Source organism: Cynocephalus volans, chromosome 5, assembly GCF_027409185.1.
Source record: "Cynocephalus volans isolate mCynVol1 chromosome 5, mCynVol1.pri, whole genome shotgun sequence".
NCBI classification, from domain to species: Eukaryota; Metazoa; Chordata; class Mammalia; order Dermoptera; family Cynocephalidae; genus Cynocephalus; species Cynocephalus volans.
In genome coordinates this window covers 144,145,835-144,163,453 of record NC_084464.1, presented here as the reverse complement: position 1 = coordinate 144,163,453, position 17,619 = coordinate 144,145,835, and the positions used below count along the sequence as shown (strand labels likewise).

The following is a 17,619-nucleotide window of genomic DNA, read 5'->3' as shown; positions in this document are numbered from 1 at the left end:
TTAAGAGGGCCCCGCCCATTTCCTCATCTGCAGGGTGACTGATGACAGCAATTCATTAGCAACCAGATTACGAAGTACATCATCAAGTGCCACCAGCTGATTAATGTTTCTAATTATGCTCATCTAATAAATTAAAACAATGATAATAACAACAGGCTACTCAGAGTAGATTAACGTGCTAATGTGTAGCCAAAATCTTTCAAGAGGGATGTAACAAAAATGATATGGCTCCATCCGTGCTGCCAAGGGACTTCTCAAATCCTTAAAAAAAAAATTTTTTTTAAAAAGACAGAGAATATAGATACATTTAGGGAAAATCAAGAACTCCAAAGTAAAGAGATTTAGGAAGTACCTTCCATAAAAATCAAAATGAAGCAATTAAGAGGAAGAGAAAAAATAGAAAGGAAACGGGGATGCAGACTGCACTGTGGAGGGGATAAAGGGCACTTCTGACGAGAACTAGAGTCGAAATACATTCAAGTTTCACTCTTCCTGTAAAGTGGATGAAAGTCAACAAACCCAGCCTTGAGCTGAGGAAGAAGCAGAGGCCAATCATCAAGTAGATGACCCTCCAGGGAAAGAAGCCAGATCAACAGAGTGGGACAGACAATGAGAGCCACACTTAGTGACCTGAGACCTAACTTTCAATTCTCTGTAACCAAATATCCCCTGAATTTCCTCAGAGTAATGCTGGTTTTATGAGTTATTCAAGTTATGTGTGCCGGACAGCAGTAGACAGGTCACTGAAAGGGGAGAAGAGAAGATGGGAATGCAAATTTCGGGAGAACAAAGATATCTGTTTTGTTCACTGCTGTATCCTCAGTAGCTAGGACACCACCTGGCACGTGTTAGGCATCAATAAGTACTTGTTAAATGAATGAATAGATCTCTGTACAATATCTTTAACCAAAAAAAAAAGAAGAAAAAAGAAAAAAAATTCTCCCTTTCTCCTTCAAGAATCAAAGGGCAGAAGTTTTAAGTTAAAAGTCCTCCATTTCTTGCCACACAACTGCCCATCTTTCCTCAGGCTGCTTCCCAGCTAAACACAGCAGCTAATGACAGATCAAGCTACCAAGAAGCCAGGAGCAAGCTCTACCTCTCTTATAAAAGAAGCTGGGTATGTCTTAAGTTTATGGACTGCCAAAATAAGTGACAAGTTTCATTGAAGTCAAGAATTTATATCTTTGCTAGGATAACACTTTCTAAAAATTGGCAAGACCTCTAATTCACTCTTGGGAGATTCCAGCTTTCTACTAAGGAACAGCAACAATAACAAAAAATAAATAAGAGTCAGTATTCTATCCTTTATGTTTAAAACAGAAAGTAAAGTCCCAGATGCTGATTTCAATAAAATACATACATGGAAATTATTGCCATCATTTTTATGAGGCACATGCGATTTATGGTTGGTTGTAACACTGATTAGAGAACATAACAGATGGTGAACAATCAATTTAAAATATTGTGTCCATCAGACAAACCTTTGTTATCATATAATTATTCATCAAGATTTATTTAAATACGATTTCATTACTACGGTATTCATTAGGATAAAAAAAGTTTTTGAAATTGTTACCCAATGAATGAGCCAACTCATTATGGAAAAGTTGAAGACTAGGTTCATTACATCCATACAGATATGGCAGAATGTTTATTTGGGAAGAATCACATTATTGTTTTGTAGTTAAGAGTGCTGGAAAAGAAAGTAACATTACATTTTTCTGTGCTTTTTCACGCATTACAACTTTACTAATCTAATTCGGACTTGAGAAGCTAATTAAATTATTGCTCTGGTCTATAAGCCTGAAAGCAATTACTTATACTTCAAGTTTTTATATGAAAATTAAAAAGACAAAGTCTAAAATTGCCTAAACACCTTATCCCTAAGTATTAAGAAATCAGTGAACTAGTGTGTGATTCTATTAAGCAGAGTGATATTTCAGCAAAGAAAAAGCAGCGGTGAAGGGAAAAAAGCAACGAGTTATAAACATATTTAATTACTGTGTGAGTTTTTTAAAGTAGAAAGATATAAAAAATAAAATCTTATTTCTATCGTATATTTAGAAGTAGCGAGGAATTACTGAATTAGTTAAGACAGTACACTATGGTGGTTAACAGCATCAAGTTTAGTGACATGAGCCTTGGTTCCTATTTTGGCTCTTACACTTCCAAACCTCTCAAACTCTCAGTTTTCTCATCTGTCAAGTGGGTGGTAACAGCACTCACACCTCAAAGAGTTGTTGTAAGAATTAAATGAGATAAGGCATGTAAGGTACTTGGCACACTGCACGGCACGTTGCAAACATCTATGTTTACTAACATTTTTTACTTCTTCCTTTATGGGAATTGAATTTTCCTCCATTCAGCATTTTTTTCTTACAAAGGGAATCTGCCAATCCTAGCAGACTCTGAGCACATTGACTCAAAGTGAGTCAATCGGAGCCTTCTCCTGGAATGTTCTGGATCTAAAGAAGTGTTAGCCCCCTTGGTATGAAGTTGTGAGATAGAAGGTCATAGGAAAACTAGGAAAATGAAAACTTGTAGAGAGTAGCAGAAAGGAAGACACGGAGGAAAGGCTTGTGGGTAGATTCCAGTCCCTGCAGCCAGCCGTGTCCCTGCCTTTACAGTGGCTTGGCAATGGGGGTCAATACATTCCCCCTTATGCCTGTGCTTATGGAAGCTGGGTGTCTGTTATTTACAATGAACGGGGTTCTAATTAATAAAACTCTTATTAGGAAAACAAAAAAGCCCTAGGGGGAAAAAAACCCATTAGTTTTGCTAGTGTAATTACTTGTGTTAAGTAATGTGTAATTTGGTTTCATGTTATTATATACAAGGAAATAAAGTTGTAAACTTAAGTTATACTGAGAATCAGTATGAAAGTAACTTCTACTAATATTTCCATCAAACTAATCCTATATGATAATTTCACATCTTCACTCTTTTAAGAATCATAAAATTTTATTTGCATAATTTTGCTAATACTGGCATAAAATGGACTGACAGAGTGGACTAAAAAATGTCATTTATTATTTCTTTGCAATATCATAATACATATGAGATTTCACACAGCAGAGAAATACTCTTTTAATACTTGGTTTTCTAAAATATGAGGGGGTCTTCAAAAAGTTTATGGAAAGATTCGAATTACCTTTTAATTCTATTTTTCCACAAACTTTTTGAAGTACCCTCATATTATGAAACATATAATAATTAAAAGAAACCAGTATGCCCTGAGTTAAAAATTAAATACTACTAAATTCATGTTGCTAACTGTCAAAGGACCAAAGAGGAAAACATTAATCCATACATATTCTTTTTATCTAAAAAGATGACTATTACTAACCATTGATCATAGATACATCCATACATAACTATATAAAGTTGTGTATGCATATACACATATAAACAACTACATATTTACAAGTATTAAATCAATTAATCTTCACAGCAAACTTAAAACATAGAAACTATTCTCCCCATTTTACAGAGGAGAAAAGTGAGTTAGAAAGGGGTTAAAAATCGGATCACCCAGCTGGTAAGTGGCAGAGCCAAGAATCAAATCTGCTGTCTAGGGCCGACCCTGTGGCTCACTCGGGAGAGTGCAGCGCTGGGAGCGCAGCAACGCTCCCACTGCGGGTTCGGATCCTATATAGGGATGGCCGGTGCGCTCACTGGCCGAGCGCAGTCACAAAAAAGGACAAAAAAAAAAGAAAAAAAAAGAAATCTGCTGTCTAGTCCACAGCCCCAGTGACCTTGCCCACAGTGGCCCACTCCAGCTGAGCAGCTGCAGAGCACACCAGTATCTCTCTTGAGGGTGCAGGGTCCTACACACAATCCCAGTGACCTTCTCCAAAGTGGCCCGCTCAACTTGGCTACCATGAAAGAAACAGCAGACAAAAAAGATTTGTTTCCTGGAATAGGGAGTCTCCAATATTATCCCAGGTAGCATAGGAGGCTGCAATGAACTTCTATGCTTTTAGTAATCCTGCTGCCACCATAAAAAGAAAATCTCCAATGAATGCCACTGTAAAACGTAGGGCAGATTGGATAAAAAATACTGGGAAAGGTAGAAAAAGGAGACAGGAGTGGTGGATGCCCCTGGAAGCCTAACTCAGGAGATGTCACCTGGACAAAGCCCTGAAGAGCAGAGAGAGAGAGCGCACCAGGCAGAGGGGATGGAAAGCACAATGGCCTATGCATGAGAGCACAGCTGGGCTGTCCAAGAACAGCAGGAAGGCCAGGACGGCAGCAGTGCAGAGACAAACAAGAGGGAGAGCAATGGCGAGCAGGACAGAGATGGAACAAGGAGGAAGCTGGCCATTGTAAGCAGTTTGATGTCTCTGAGAGAGGGGAGGAGCCCTCGGAGGTTTGCAGCAGAGAAGAGACGTGACATGACCTATATCTTCAAATGCCCATTATGGCTGTGTGTTGGGAAACTCTCCTAAGAGGGTGATGGAGTTTGGATGTGTTGTCCCCTCCAAAACTCATGTGGAAATTTGATCTCCAATGTGGCAGTGTTGGAAACTGATTGAGTCATGGGGGCGGATCCCTCACGAATGGATTAACGCTCTCCCTGGGGGAGGGGGGGTAGTGAGTGAGTTCTCGCTCTATTAGTTCCCGCAAGACCTGATTGTTTAAAGGACTCTGGCACCTCCTCTCTCTCTCTTGCTTCCTGTCACCATGTGATCTGCTTGTACCCACTGGCTGCCTGCCACTTTCCGCCATGAGTAGAAGCAGCCTGAGGCCCATGCCAGATGCAGGTGTCCCAGAATTGTAAGTCTAACAAACCTCTCTTCTTTATAAATTACTCAGTCTCAGGTAATTCTGTTATAGCAACACAAAATGGACTAATACAGAGCAGGGAGATGAGGTGAATGAACCTGCAATAATCCAAGGGAGAGGTGGTGGCTTAGACCAGGAGGTGGTAGTGGAAGTGGTGATAAAGGATCAGAATCTGCGTGTATCCTGAATGTATCAATGACAGGATTTGCTGATGGAGTGGAGTTGGGTGACAAAAGAACAAAGGAGCTAATAGTGGCCCTAAGGATTTTGGGCTGAGCAACCCAGAGGACAGAATTGCAGGAAGCAAAGATGCAAAGACTGAAGAACAGGTGCAGGGTGGCAGAGACGGCAGGAGTTTGTGGAGAGATACAGGAAAGGAACTCCATAAGTGTTGATCATTTATTCTAGAAAAGCTGGGGTAAAAGTTCCATTTCATCTCAAACATTGATCATCCCATTACCCATCTCCACTGCTTATCATGTCAGTGTCTCCCTCTACAGTCATTCTTGATGGACTCAGGACTGTGAGGAAAAGCAATTTCTGATGGGTTCAACCCTTCCAAAGAAATCCATAATTTCGGTTCCTTTTCCTAGTTTTTAAATTTGGTGGTGGTGGTGGTGGGGTGAAATCACTGTTAACCGTTTGCTCATAAAAATGTTCCTGCAACAGATTGTTGTAAAGTCAGAACAGTAAATAAGATAACTTCTTTATACCATTCATTTATACAGGCAGTCATGTATTCTTCATCAAACTTTTTACTGAGTGCCTGATTTATATAAGCCATTGCATAGGATACAAAGTATTGAAAACTGGATTCCTCAACTCAGGGCAAGTAAGAGATTCTGACATCTGAAACAGATAAAGGCAGAACATGTTAGGTATCAAACAGGACTGGGTTGGAACCTGAGCGGGTCACCTTCCCTCTGTGGACCCCAGTTTTCTCATCTGTACAGTGAGTAGGTTTGGACTGCTTCATTGCTAAGGCTCCTACCCATACTAATATTCTATGTTTAGGATGTGAGCAAGCCTTAAAATATTTTTTTGAAAAGAATTCAAAAGATGGAAGAAGAGAATGTATCACAGCCATAACAAGAGAGTTCCAAGAACATTCGAGGAAGGAGATAGCACACACTAGTTATAGAACTATGAAAATGGTAGCAAAAAGTAGGTTGAAAAATCAGAAGGGCTTTGATTACAAAGATTCTTAAATATCATTCTAGAGCCAACAATTTTTTCCATTATGCAATGGAAAGTCAGTGAAGGTGTTTAATCATGGTAGCAACATGAATATGATTCTATGGTAAGATTCAGTCAGGCACAGACTAAAGTGGAGGAAAGAGAATATATGAGCATATACTACGCTGCACACAGGGGACAGAACAGTGTAATGTGACAAGTGCTACCAAAAGTAGCAACTGAGTAGGCCTAAAATGATTCCAAGAGTATACATAAAAGGTTGGGAATCTGGAATTAATGGTAGTGTGTGTGTGCACATATGTGTGTACATTGTGTGTATATGTATGTATGTATAAACAATACATATAACAGAATACTCAGATGGAATAATTCTTCAAAAACAGAAATGACAATTATGACTGATTTGCAGACTGTGGGGTTTGATGAAAGATGGAATACTCAACAATGACTCAGGTTCCTAGTAGACTAACTGGACAGATAGTGATACCAGTGGCAGAAAATAAAAACTAATGTTAGGAAAGATAAGTGTGCTCTATGTGCATATACAACTAGGTTCAAAAGGTCAAGAAAATCTTGGCCTTGATGGGAAATTTATTTAGACTGAAGAAGAGCTTCCTTGAGAAAGGCTCAATAGCACAACGACTACACGTGCAAATGTTTGATCCAGTTGCACCTACAGTAAAAGAACACTTTTTCCAACTGTGCTTCCTTTACAAGTAATAAATGCTCATGATTTACACTGCTTGACACCGCACAGAGCAGTCTTTCAGCTTTGCTTTTACTATGTAAAGTGAATGATGGAAAAATATTTTAAATGGCATGTTTATTTTTAAAAATACATCAAAATGCTTGTGTTGTGAACAGTGAAAAGTCATAATAAAGATATATATATCAGACCAAAAATTCATTACAAATTTCCTCTTATGCTTATTATGTGATACATTGCTATCTGCTAGTAAGGCAGTTACTGTTTCAATTTTAAACAGAAGTACATAAATGCTATAAGTTGTTATTTTTAACTTAAATAAGTGCTTGTACAAGAAAGGTACTTTACTGTCTCATTCTCAAAAGCAAACTTGAAAAACAGAAGTTTACAAAAAATCTTACTTTAGAGGTACCTAAATATTTTACCTATTTACTATTGTGTTTTTAATAACTTTCTTCTACTTGCAATTATTCACCATGTAATTTCTTTAAATATAAAAAATATAAATTTTTATTTCTTAGATAAATTATTTTTACAGTTACAGTTTGTTTCTTAGGTAAATCCATCTTTTCTGCAGTAAATTTCCTCTCAAAATGATCATATAGAAGTAGATAGCAATTTCATTTTATTGACTTAAGAATCTAGATATTTGTTAAATAATGACGTATTTGATGACAGCAATACTTAGCAGAAAAGTTTTAAATAGTAGATTCTGAAATGCTGCAAAGAAATTTCCTGCTTGATTATGGTTTTTCTTTTTCTTTTTTTTTCTCCTAACGTGTTTTTTATGATGTATTAAAGAAACCAGGCTCACCTGCTTTTGATTGTAGGTTTCTTCTTGGTTCTTCAGGGGCCTCGATTGGCTGATCAGCCAGAAAAACTCGAGCTTGGTCTACAGCGTTCAAGACAGAATATTCTTTCTCCTTTAATTCACGTCTCAGTGCCTTTGCAAAGAGAAGCAAAAGTTGAATTTGTAACCTAACGTGTTTGCCAAACAATGGAACATCTTCACTTAGACCACTTCTGACCACATTTGTCAAGGGAATGACTAACAACCAGAATTTAAGCTAAATTAGAAGTGAAAATGTAAATTTTACAAATACGGATGATGAAAAACATGAACAGAGGCAAACAGATGATTTCTGTAGAACTTAAATATGCAAAAAAAGAAATAACTTTAAAATATTCACCTAAGCAAAACTGTTACAGTGTATTTGAACTTGCACAAAATCTACTTTTAGGGTTTCCACTAATGTCAGATTGCTAAAATGTAACAGCCTGTTCTAATATACTTTTTTCTTGTAAGACTGACAAAAAAATTACATCCAATGGTACAGAAGAAGGTAATTTCACAACTAGTAATGAGATCCTCAGAAGTGCTTTACATTCTTTAAAATACATTAGGAGAAAAAGAGATAGAAACAAATGGAACTACATGAAATCAAAACTAAACCAAAGAGAACACATAAAAGACATTCTCCAATTATCTTAAAATATGCCCCATCTCTCACGCTGAGGCAATTACTATTTCTCCCTTGTGAAGTTTTTCATGCAAATCCATGATTCTCAGAACAGTCTGTCTTTAGCACTTTTGTTCTTTCAAGTAAACTTTCACCCCTGCTTCTGTAAAATGTTTGGTGATTAAGACTAATTGACTAGGGTTTAAAAACAACAAAACTCACTCAGTGACTACTGGAAGATAAAAGCAAATGAAGATTTTTCTCATGTGCTCTTTTAATGTTGTAGTTAAATCAAAATTGTTAATATTGTTATCCTCTTAAAAGTATACATATAAACACCTGCTGGCTCTAATATTTGCTTTTAGTACAGTTCCTGGCAACACATTATGAAAACTCAGCTTCTTATTTTCTCAAATACTGCACTTCGACAATGTTTTAGAATCAATAAAATCTTTCCTTCCGAACATAATTAATTTCTGAGTAACATCTGACATATGGTGGGATGACAAGGTATGGGCAGGCTAAATCCTTATTCCAATCGATTAAAAAGTAAACAGAAAAAAAACCTAGAAATGATTATTCAATTTCTAGAATAATCATTTTATGTAAAAATATGGAGCTAAACACCAGAAAAACACAGGTAATGAAATTGAAAGACAATCACAGGTGGGGAGTCACGAAAAGTCACAGCAGGGAGAAGTGAGAGACGGAGTGATAAAATGCTTTTTCTGTATGATAACCATTGGAAATATTATTTGACTTTTAAACTATGTACAAGTATTACTTTGATAAAAAATTTAAATTAAAAGAATAAAAGTGAACCACAACGGGGCCGGCCTGTGGCTCACTTGGGAGAGTGTGGTGCTGACAACATGAAGTCAAGGGTTAAAATCCCCTTACCGGTCATCTTTTAAAAAACAAAAAAAAAAAGTGAACCACAATTAAGATACAGTGATAAAGTACAGGATATGGAATGAAATAAAACTTTCTCTAAAATCCATAGACACATTTATGTGTCCTTCCTAGCATCTATAAAACCAAATATTGACTGTGAAGCAAGCACAAGTCATCAAAATTCCCAGACAAGTTATCGCCGATGAGCATTAAATGACTAAGTTCACCATCTCTTATTTATGAAATAAAACTTCTGAAGAAGCTCCAGAATGTGACATTCCAGGAAATAAAAAAGATTACCTTCTGACTTTTAAAGTGTCTGAAATATGGAAATAAAAGAGACACAAGAGAAATGGGAAAAATACATTTTTAATCCAAAAAGATGAGGGTACTTCAACAAGTTCATGGGAAGATTTGTACTGTCTTTTAATTCTTTTTTTCCACGAACTTCTGGAATTGCCCTTGTACATATACATTTACAGGCCTTGATGAACTTTTCTCGTAACTTAGATTATTGTGTTATTGGAGCAAGAAGCTCTAGAGGAATAAAAATACTCCTAGTATTTACTTCTGAAACCACCCAGAAACATAAAATAATGATATGAAAAATAAGGTTGCTTAAAAATAGCAATGAAAAACAGTGGGTAATACAGCAAAATTATTTTTAAAAATTTTAGCAGTCAAGAGTATTTATCCCTCAAACTCAAATATAACCAGTTAATGTGGGAGTGGTAAAGATTTTTAAAATGATGTGCAAGGGCTGGACTAGATGTCTTTTTGGTTACAATGGCTTTAGAGTGTATTTCAAAGTTAGGAGTGTGATGCCTCCAACTTCGTTCTTTTTGCTCAAGATTTCTTTAGCTGCACAGGGTCTTTTGTGGTTTCATACAAATTTTAAGATCATTGTTTCTATGAATGTCCTTGGTATTTTGATAGAGATTGCATTGAATATGTATATTGCTTTGAGTAACACAGATATTCTGATTATGTTAATTCTTCCAACCCAACAACATGAAATATCTTTCCATTTATTTGTGTCCTCTTCAAATTTTTTAACCAATGTTTTATAATTTTCACTATACAGATCTTTCACCTCCTTGGTTAAATTAACTCCTAGGTACTTCATTTTTTTGGTAGCTATTGTGAATGGGATTACTTTCTTGGTTTCTTCAGCTATTTCGTTATTGGCATATAGGAAGGCTATTGACTTTTGTGTGGTCCTTTTATATCCTGCTACTTTACTGAATTCATTTATTAGTTCTCATAATTTTTTGGTGGAGTCTTTAGGGTTTTATATGTATATGATCATCTCATCTGCAAATAGGAATAGTTTGGCTTCCTCCTTTCTAATTTTGATGTCATTTATTGCGTTCTCTTGCCTTACTGCACTGGCTGGAACTTCCAGTACTATGCTGAATAAGAGAGGAGAAAGTGGGCATCCTTGTCTTGTTCCAGATCTTAGGAGAAAAGCCTCCAATTTTTAACCATTCGATATGATATTAGATGTGAGTTTGTCGTATATAGCATTTATTGTCTTGAGGCACATTTCTTCTATACCTAGTTTGTTAAGTGTTTTTATCATGAAGCAGTGTTGTATTTTCTGCACCTACTGAAATGATCATACAGGTTTTTTTTTTTCCCTTTATTCTGTTGATCTGATCTATCACATTTATTGATTTGTGTATGTTGAACCATCCTTGCATCCCTGGGATGAATCCCACTTGATCATGTTTGTTGGATTCCATTTGCCCGTATTTACTGAGAATCTCCACATTTTTGTTCATTAGGGATATCTGTTTACTGTTTAATCTCTGTCTCTCACAGATAAAATATAAGCTCCACAAGGCTAGGGAACTTTTCTTTTTTTACCCTGTGGTACAAGAAGCACACAGATCAATGCTGTGTCTGGGACCTAGTAGAGCCTCAGGGAGTCTGAAATGCTTTGGGGAGTCTTGCAGAGAGAGAAAGGTGCTCCCAACAGAGGAAACAAAATGCTAGCAGAAGAATGAGGGACTATCACAGTGTGTGCACTCAGGGAACTGCAAACACTTCCATACTCATAAAGTGGCAGCAGCTGGGGCTCAAGATGTGAGCAGAGGTCAGGTCATAAAGACCACTATGTAGCCTCTTATGCATCTGCAACTTAACATAATAATGGGAGATGTGAAGCCACTGAAGAGCTGGAAAAGTGGCGGGGGGGGGGGGGGGTGACTAGCAGATTTACATTTTTGTGTTTCATATAATTGTCAGGTCTCCTAGATTCTTAAAAGAGAAGTCTAAGTCTGAGGAAGCCCCACAGGAGTAGAGAATATATTTTCCTTCCTGACCACTTTAAATTCCAGCACTTCAACAAAAAAAAAAATTCTCTCTGCATTGGGTGCTGCCTGGGAAGTGTCTCATAAATTCCTTTGATGTGCCAAAATAGCGAAGTACAGGAGGCAAGCATGGGTGAGTGGGAACCACCCCAAGGAAGGGAAAACATGGGGCTCTGGTCCTAATACCAACTCACCACCCGATATCCTGAAGAACAGCATACATTTAATAATATCTGTTCAGACTCTATTTTGCAAATTTAATTTTGTTATTCAATTTGTCCTTTCTCAATTATATTTAATTGCATGTCAGAAATGAATTTAATTTTCAACAGCATTACACATAACATCATTTCACCACCCTTCACCTCTCAGTTAGACATAAAAGAAAACCTGTATTTCCCAACCATCTGGTGAACATTAATGATAAGATAATTAGACTCCAAGGAGTTGTTTTGTATACAGAGCTACAAAGTGGCATTCAGCTTTAAGTTCTACCATCATGTGACATATATGAGGCTCCTTAAATGAGTACAACATAATCTAACTGGAATTTTTCTATCTTAATGACTTTATATTTTTATTCAAAACAATTCTGTTCCTAGACAATAACAAGGATTGGTGAGGATGTGAAGAATCTGGAACCCTCATGCGTGGTTGATAGAATGGTAGAATGGTACAGCCACTTTGCAAAACCGTTTGGCATTTCCTCAACATGTTAAACACAGAGTTACCATATGACCAGCAATTCCACTTATTGGTATATACCGAAGAGAATTGAAAACATATATCCACATAAAAACATGTATATGAATGCTCATAGTAGCATTACTCATGATAGCCAGAACATGGACGCAACCACAATATCCATCAACTGGTGAATGGATAAACAAAATGTGGTATATCCATGCAATGGAATCTTACTCAGCAATAAAAATAATGAAATACTAACACATTCTACAACATGCATGAATCTTAAAAACACTATGCTCAAAAAAAAAAAGCTAGACACAAAAGCCCATAGTGTATGATTCCATCACCATGGAATGTCCAAAACAGGCAAGTCTATAGAGACAGAAAGTAGACTAGTACTTGCTTTGGCTTGGGAGGTTTAGGAGGAGAAGAATGGTGAGTGATTGCTCTTGGGTACGGGGACTCTTTTTGGGATAATGAAAATTTCTAAAACTAGATAGTGATGATGGTTGCACAATTCTGTGAATATATTGCAAGCCAATGAACACATTTTAAAGGAGTGAATTTTATGATATACGAATAATATCTCAATAAAGTTGTTATTAAAATAAAATAATTCTATTCTTTATACAAAAAAAAAAAATCCTCTATGTAGTCCATTTCTTTTCTAGTCTCTATCCCCATGCACCTGCAGAGTAAAAGCTCATATGCAAAGTTTGGTATATTCCATAATAAGGTGTTTGCTCCCACCTCAGTGTTTCCAGAGCACTTTCTATTCCTCTAACATAGCTTGTCCTGATATATTGTGACCACACATCTGTTCCCTCCATTAACTTGTAGTTCTTCCAGGGTAAGGCTCAAGTCTTAATCATTTGAAATCCTCCACAGTACCAGAGTAAACATAAAGAAAACACTCAGTAAATGCTTGGGAATAATAAATAAAGGAGAGAATGCTTTCAGAATTAAATACTATGTAGGATTCCAAAACATGGCAGAGCAAAATATAACAAAGTCTTCCAAATCTGTTCAGCTTAAATTGAAACAATTAATGGATTCCAGTTAGTTCTGGATTATTTGAACTATCTACTTTGCGAATTTCTGGCAATGCTTTTTTGATATAAAGTTAGTTTTCTTCTATTATCTAACTACCAGCTCGTCTATTCTAAATATTTCAGTCTGCTGTTCATTTTTATTTTATTAATAGCAAATTTCCTTTCCCTACATAAAAAAGGAACTGATCTCACTGTAAAGGGAAGTATGGATTCTCTCCATCTTTCCCCTTCGTTCCACATCCTAACTTGTGAGGTAACTCCATAGGGCATAGTTTCAAAACTACTGCCAGTTATTAGAATTGAAGGGCATATCCATTATCACTATTGTGTATCACAGCCATCTCAACCTTAGTGGCTTACAACAATGACAACTTATTTTTCATATTTCTGTAGGTCGGCAATTTGATAGTTCTTCTACTGGTGTCGCCTGCGATTACTTCTGAGGACGCAGTCATCTGTTGTGTGAATGAGGCTGAAAGTCCAAGATGGCCACACCCACATCTGAAAATCATCACTGCCAATTGGCTGGGGCACCTCGATTTCCCTCTGTGTGGTCTCTAATTGCCCAATAAGCTGGACTGGACTCCTTCAAAGCATGGTGATTCAGCTTCCCAAAGGAAGAAGTGAAAGCTGCAAGATCTCTTAAGATGTAGGTTCTAGAACAGCTCTATTCAATAGAACTCTCTGCAATTATAGAAATGTTCTAACACTATGCTGTCCAACACGGTAACTACTAGCTGCATGTAGTTATTTGGTACTACGTATATGGCTAGTAAAACTGAGAAACTAATTTTAAATTTCATCTCATTTTAAGTGGTTTAAATTTAAACATAAATGATCAGATGTGGCTAAGTGTTACCATCTTAGCACAGTTCTAGAGTTTGCACTCTAGAACTTCTGTCACATTCTTCTGTCACATTCTACTGTTTGAAGCAAGTCATGAGGCCAGCACAGATTCAAGAGAATGGAGAAATATACTTCATCTCTTGATGACAGGAGCAACAATGTCCCTCTACATAGGGGTTTGGGTGCAGAGAGATATAATTCATTATTATAACAATCTACCATCCAGGATAAGGGGGAAAGAGATGGCTGAGTTGGGGCGGGAAGTTGGTAATATTTTATATAAGTGGTCAGGAAAGGCATCTCAAAGACTTAATGAAAGATGTGAAGGGAGAGAGGGAGCAAGCCATGAGAGTATCTGTCAAAAGGGCAATTCAGGCAGAGGGAACAGGAAGTGCAAAGGCCCTGAGGCAGGTGCATGCCCAGCTTAGCAGTTGGTACTGTCAGAGCTGAGTGAAGAATGAGGGTAGCTATTTCTGTAAAAATGCTTTACATTATAAAATTTAGGGGGGAAATAGTTTTTGTGGTTGGTAGGAGAGGCACCTGGTAACCACATACATCTTCATGGAGCAGACATCTGGCTACCCAGCTGTGTAAGTCCAAATACACTGAGGAGCCCCATTACATTCAAATATACAGAGTAGGAAGGATATCAATCTTCTCAAAAACATGTCAACTGTGAACTGTTTGTTGAAAAAGAAATTGGAATTAGATTAAGGGTAATTATAGGAAAAGCAATTCAAGGAACCAGAATAAACAAAGGTAAGATAATCTGGTCTCTCATTGTTCTAAGTACCTTCTGCATGATCACTTAAACTAAATGAAGCCCTAGAATGTCAGATTAATGAAAACCTGATTATAAATATGAGAATTTACTCCCTAAAATCACAGGGTTTTCATTCTCAACAGAATTTCTAAGAGCCCAACATTCCCCTTATTAGAGACCACCCTTTCTCCTGTCCCAGATCTCTGACTCTTTCAAACTCAGGGTGCTCTGGTAGCTGCTGGTGTTCCTCCATGTGCAGGCAGCAGAATAAGCTGCTGCTTATTCAATTTTAAATGCCTACGGAGAGATTCTCAATTATCCTCCTTTAATGGTCTAGAGACATTTCTCCCCGCCTGCTATAAGTTAGTGGGAAGAACAGGGGATTAAGGGATAAGAAGGCATAAAGCAGTGACTGGAATGGCTTAGGTCAGAAATACTCGCAAGTCAATCAGCTGCTCTTCACTTTCGTCATGAGCATGCATCAGCTCACTGGAATGGCTGAGTTGCTGTCAAGCAAACCGGAGTAATATCAGTTATTCCCGGCAGCGTGGACACAGACAGGATCCTGCAAGTCTCTTAATAAGAAAACAGGGGCTAAGGGAAGCTGAAAGGAAAAGGGGGGTCCTTGCTGAACTAAACTAGCAAGTTGTCACACTGGATTGAGATAAAGGGAGAAGAAATGCAAACGTGGGTGTGGGTGTGTACTGAATTCTGGGTATTATCCCTCCTCTTTGCATAACAACTCTTTCTTGTTCTTTCTTTGGTCTAAAGCCATCATCCAAACTGTCTGTATATCAATCTGCAAAGTTTGCTAGGATGCACTTTTCTTAAAATGTTCTAGATCATGACGTTAAAATTATAGGTAAATCAGACCCTGACGCTCTCCTGCTTAAAACCCTCCAATGGCTTCCTGTTGCACTTGTAATAAATTCTAATCTTTCTTCCAAGAACTGGACATACCCTGCTCTCCAGCCTTGTCTCCTAATACACCCTAACTTCTAGCTTCAAAGTCCTTAATTCTGTTCTTAGAATATGCCAAGGTTTTCCCTTTGCAACTTCCCTGTGCAAGTCTGGCCTTTGCAATTCAGAAAACGTTTGCTTTATATCTTCAACGGCTGGCTCCTTCTCATTAGATTGCAGCATTTGGTACATCTTTTGGGTGACTGAATGAAGAAATGCGTAAACTGACATAAAAGAAAATATGGGACCTCAGGAAGCCTTTGTTAGAAGTGAATCAAGGAAGAAAAACTCCTGGGAAGTGAGGGCATGTCATACAAAGCAGGTCTGTGGGTAAAGCAGCATGGAAGAACTTCAAGCAGTAGGGAGGGAAGCCATCATCTCCTTGTAGTCTTCACGGAAGTTCTTTTCTCAAGACACAATATCTGTGTGCTTTCTTAGAAATCTCACTGACCCTCACTGGTGAAAGTCAGAGAAATGCACAGAGGTCACCTTGTTGACCCTTTAGGGACCCAGCTCCACTGTCACCTGCACATCAGCATAAACTTCAGCCCTCCCTCCACTGTGCTGCCACAGAGCTTGGCAACCACTTCACTGGAAAACCCACCACACTCTCCTGCCACAACCTCTCTGTGGACCCAACGCCCACACCAGACTGAGCCCCCACTGAAGGTGTACGTCTGTGTCACCAAGGGAACAGTGGAAACTCAATGAGTTTTTGTATGAAGGAATAAGAAGATGTTAAAAATACTGCTTTGTGGTACAGTAAATCCAGATAAAGATGTTCAGCCAAAAAAGCTCAGTCCATGCCACAGGGGCACACCCCTTACCCACCATAAGCCCTTGAGTTTGTGCCTTAACTTCTCTGCATGTTAATAATAACATCTCTCATTCTACTAACTTCCAGGTGAGACAGTTAATGGGGACATATTTTGAAACTATTCAGTGCTACAGAATGACAAGTTACTATTAAAACGATGCTAATCTAAAGCCTTACCATCAGTCTCAGCTCTTTTCCAACATTGATTTTCTTTCCAAAGCCTCTATTTGCTATTTTTAGTGGAGGAAAGTTCTAGCCATTTTATCTATAGCACTGGATGACCAACACCAGTACCCAACCCTCCATTTGCAGAAACAAGTGAAATTCATTAATTTCACTCTTCTAAAGGATAAATTATTTCATTATTTAAAAAATGAAATTTTGTGATTCTATAAGATTAAGCCAAAATGTTTGGTAAGCAGTAAACTGTGTTGCAAGACTCTTATGTCACTTCAGATCCTTAGAAAGCAAAGAAATAAATATGTCTTCTTGTGAACCAATTTGTTTCAGAATAAAACAGCAAAGCAAACTCTGGAGTGGTAAGAATGGTCAGCTAGTTTACATCACACAGACTAATTTGATGCAAATATCAAATTTCTTGTACTGGTGAGTCTAACAGACGATGGATGACTTTTTCTCTATTCTTCTAGGCACGACTCAATCAAACACATCCAACCGGTTCCCCTCTTCCTTCTCTTTGGGAGAGAACCTGGAGTCAGCCATCTGACATCCGAAAACTGCTTTCTGAATTCCCATAATGCCATGGAGTTCCAGTATTTCCATGCTAACAGTATGAGGTTCACAGAAAAGAGGGACAAAAGTGAGAAATCACAGGCCAGGGTACAGTGAAGCTCCACTTTCACACATTGCTGGAGGTGGAAATTTGGTTCACTCATTTGGGAAAGTAGGCTGGCAATATATCAAGAGTCATTACTATGGTCATATTGCATAAAACAAGAATTTCACCTCTGGGAATACATCTTAAGAAAATGATCTAGAAAAAGCTACAAGCAAAAATGTGTTTCTTATAACATTATTTATGACATAAAAAAATTGAAAGCAACTTAAATATCCAACACCTGGAAAACATTTAAGTTCATTACAGTATGGCCACACTAGGGACCATTATGTAAC

The 17,619-nt window shown here is 37.6% G+C and overlaps 1 protein-coding gene across 4 annotated transcripts in view; it reads right to left on the bottom strand.

The window, feature by feature from the left end:
- UTRN (utrophin) overlaps nucleotides 1–17,619 on the bottom strand; it is a 473,290-nt gene that overhangs the window by 112,078 nt on the left and 343,593 nt on the right. For all 4 annotated transcript variants that reach the window (XM_063097714.1, XM_063097711.1, XM_063097712.1 and 1 more), the window contains one exon: nucleotides 7,503–7,632. In XM_063097714.1, coding sequence (XP_062953784.1) covers nucleotides 7,503–7,632 — 130 coding nt within the window. The remainder of the gene's footprint in view (nucleotides 1–7,502; nucleotides 7,633–17,619) is intronic.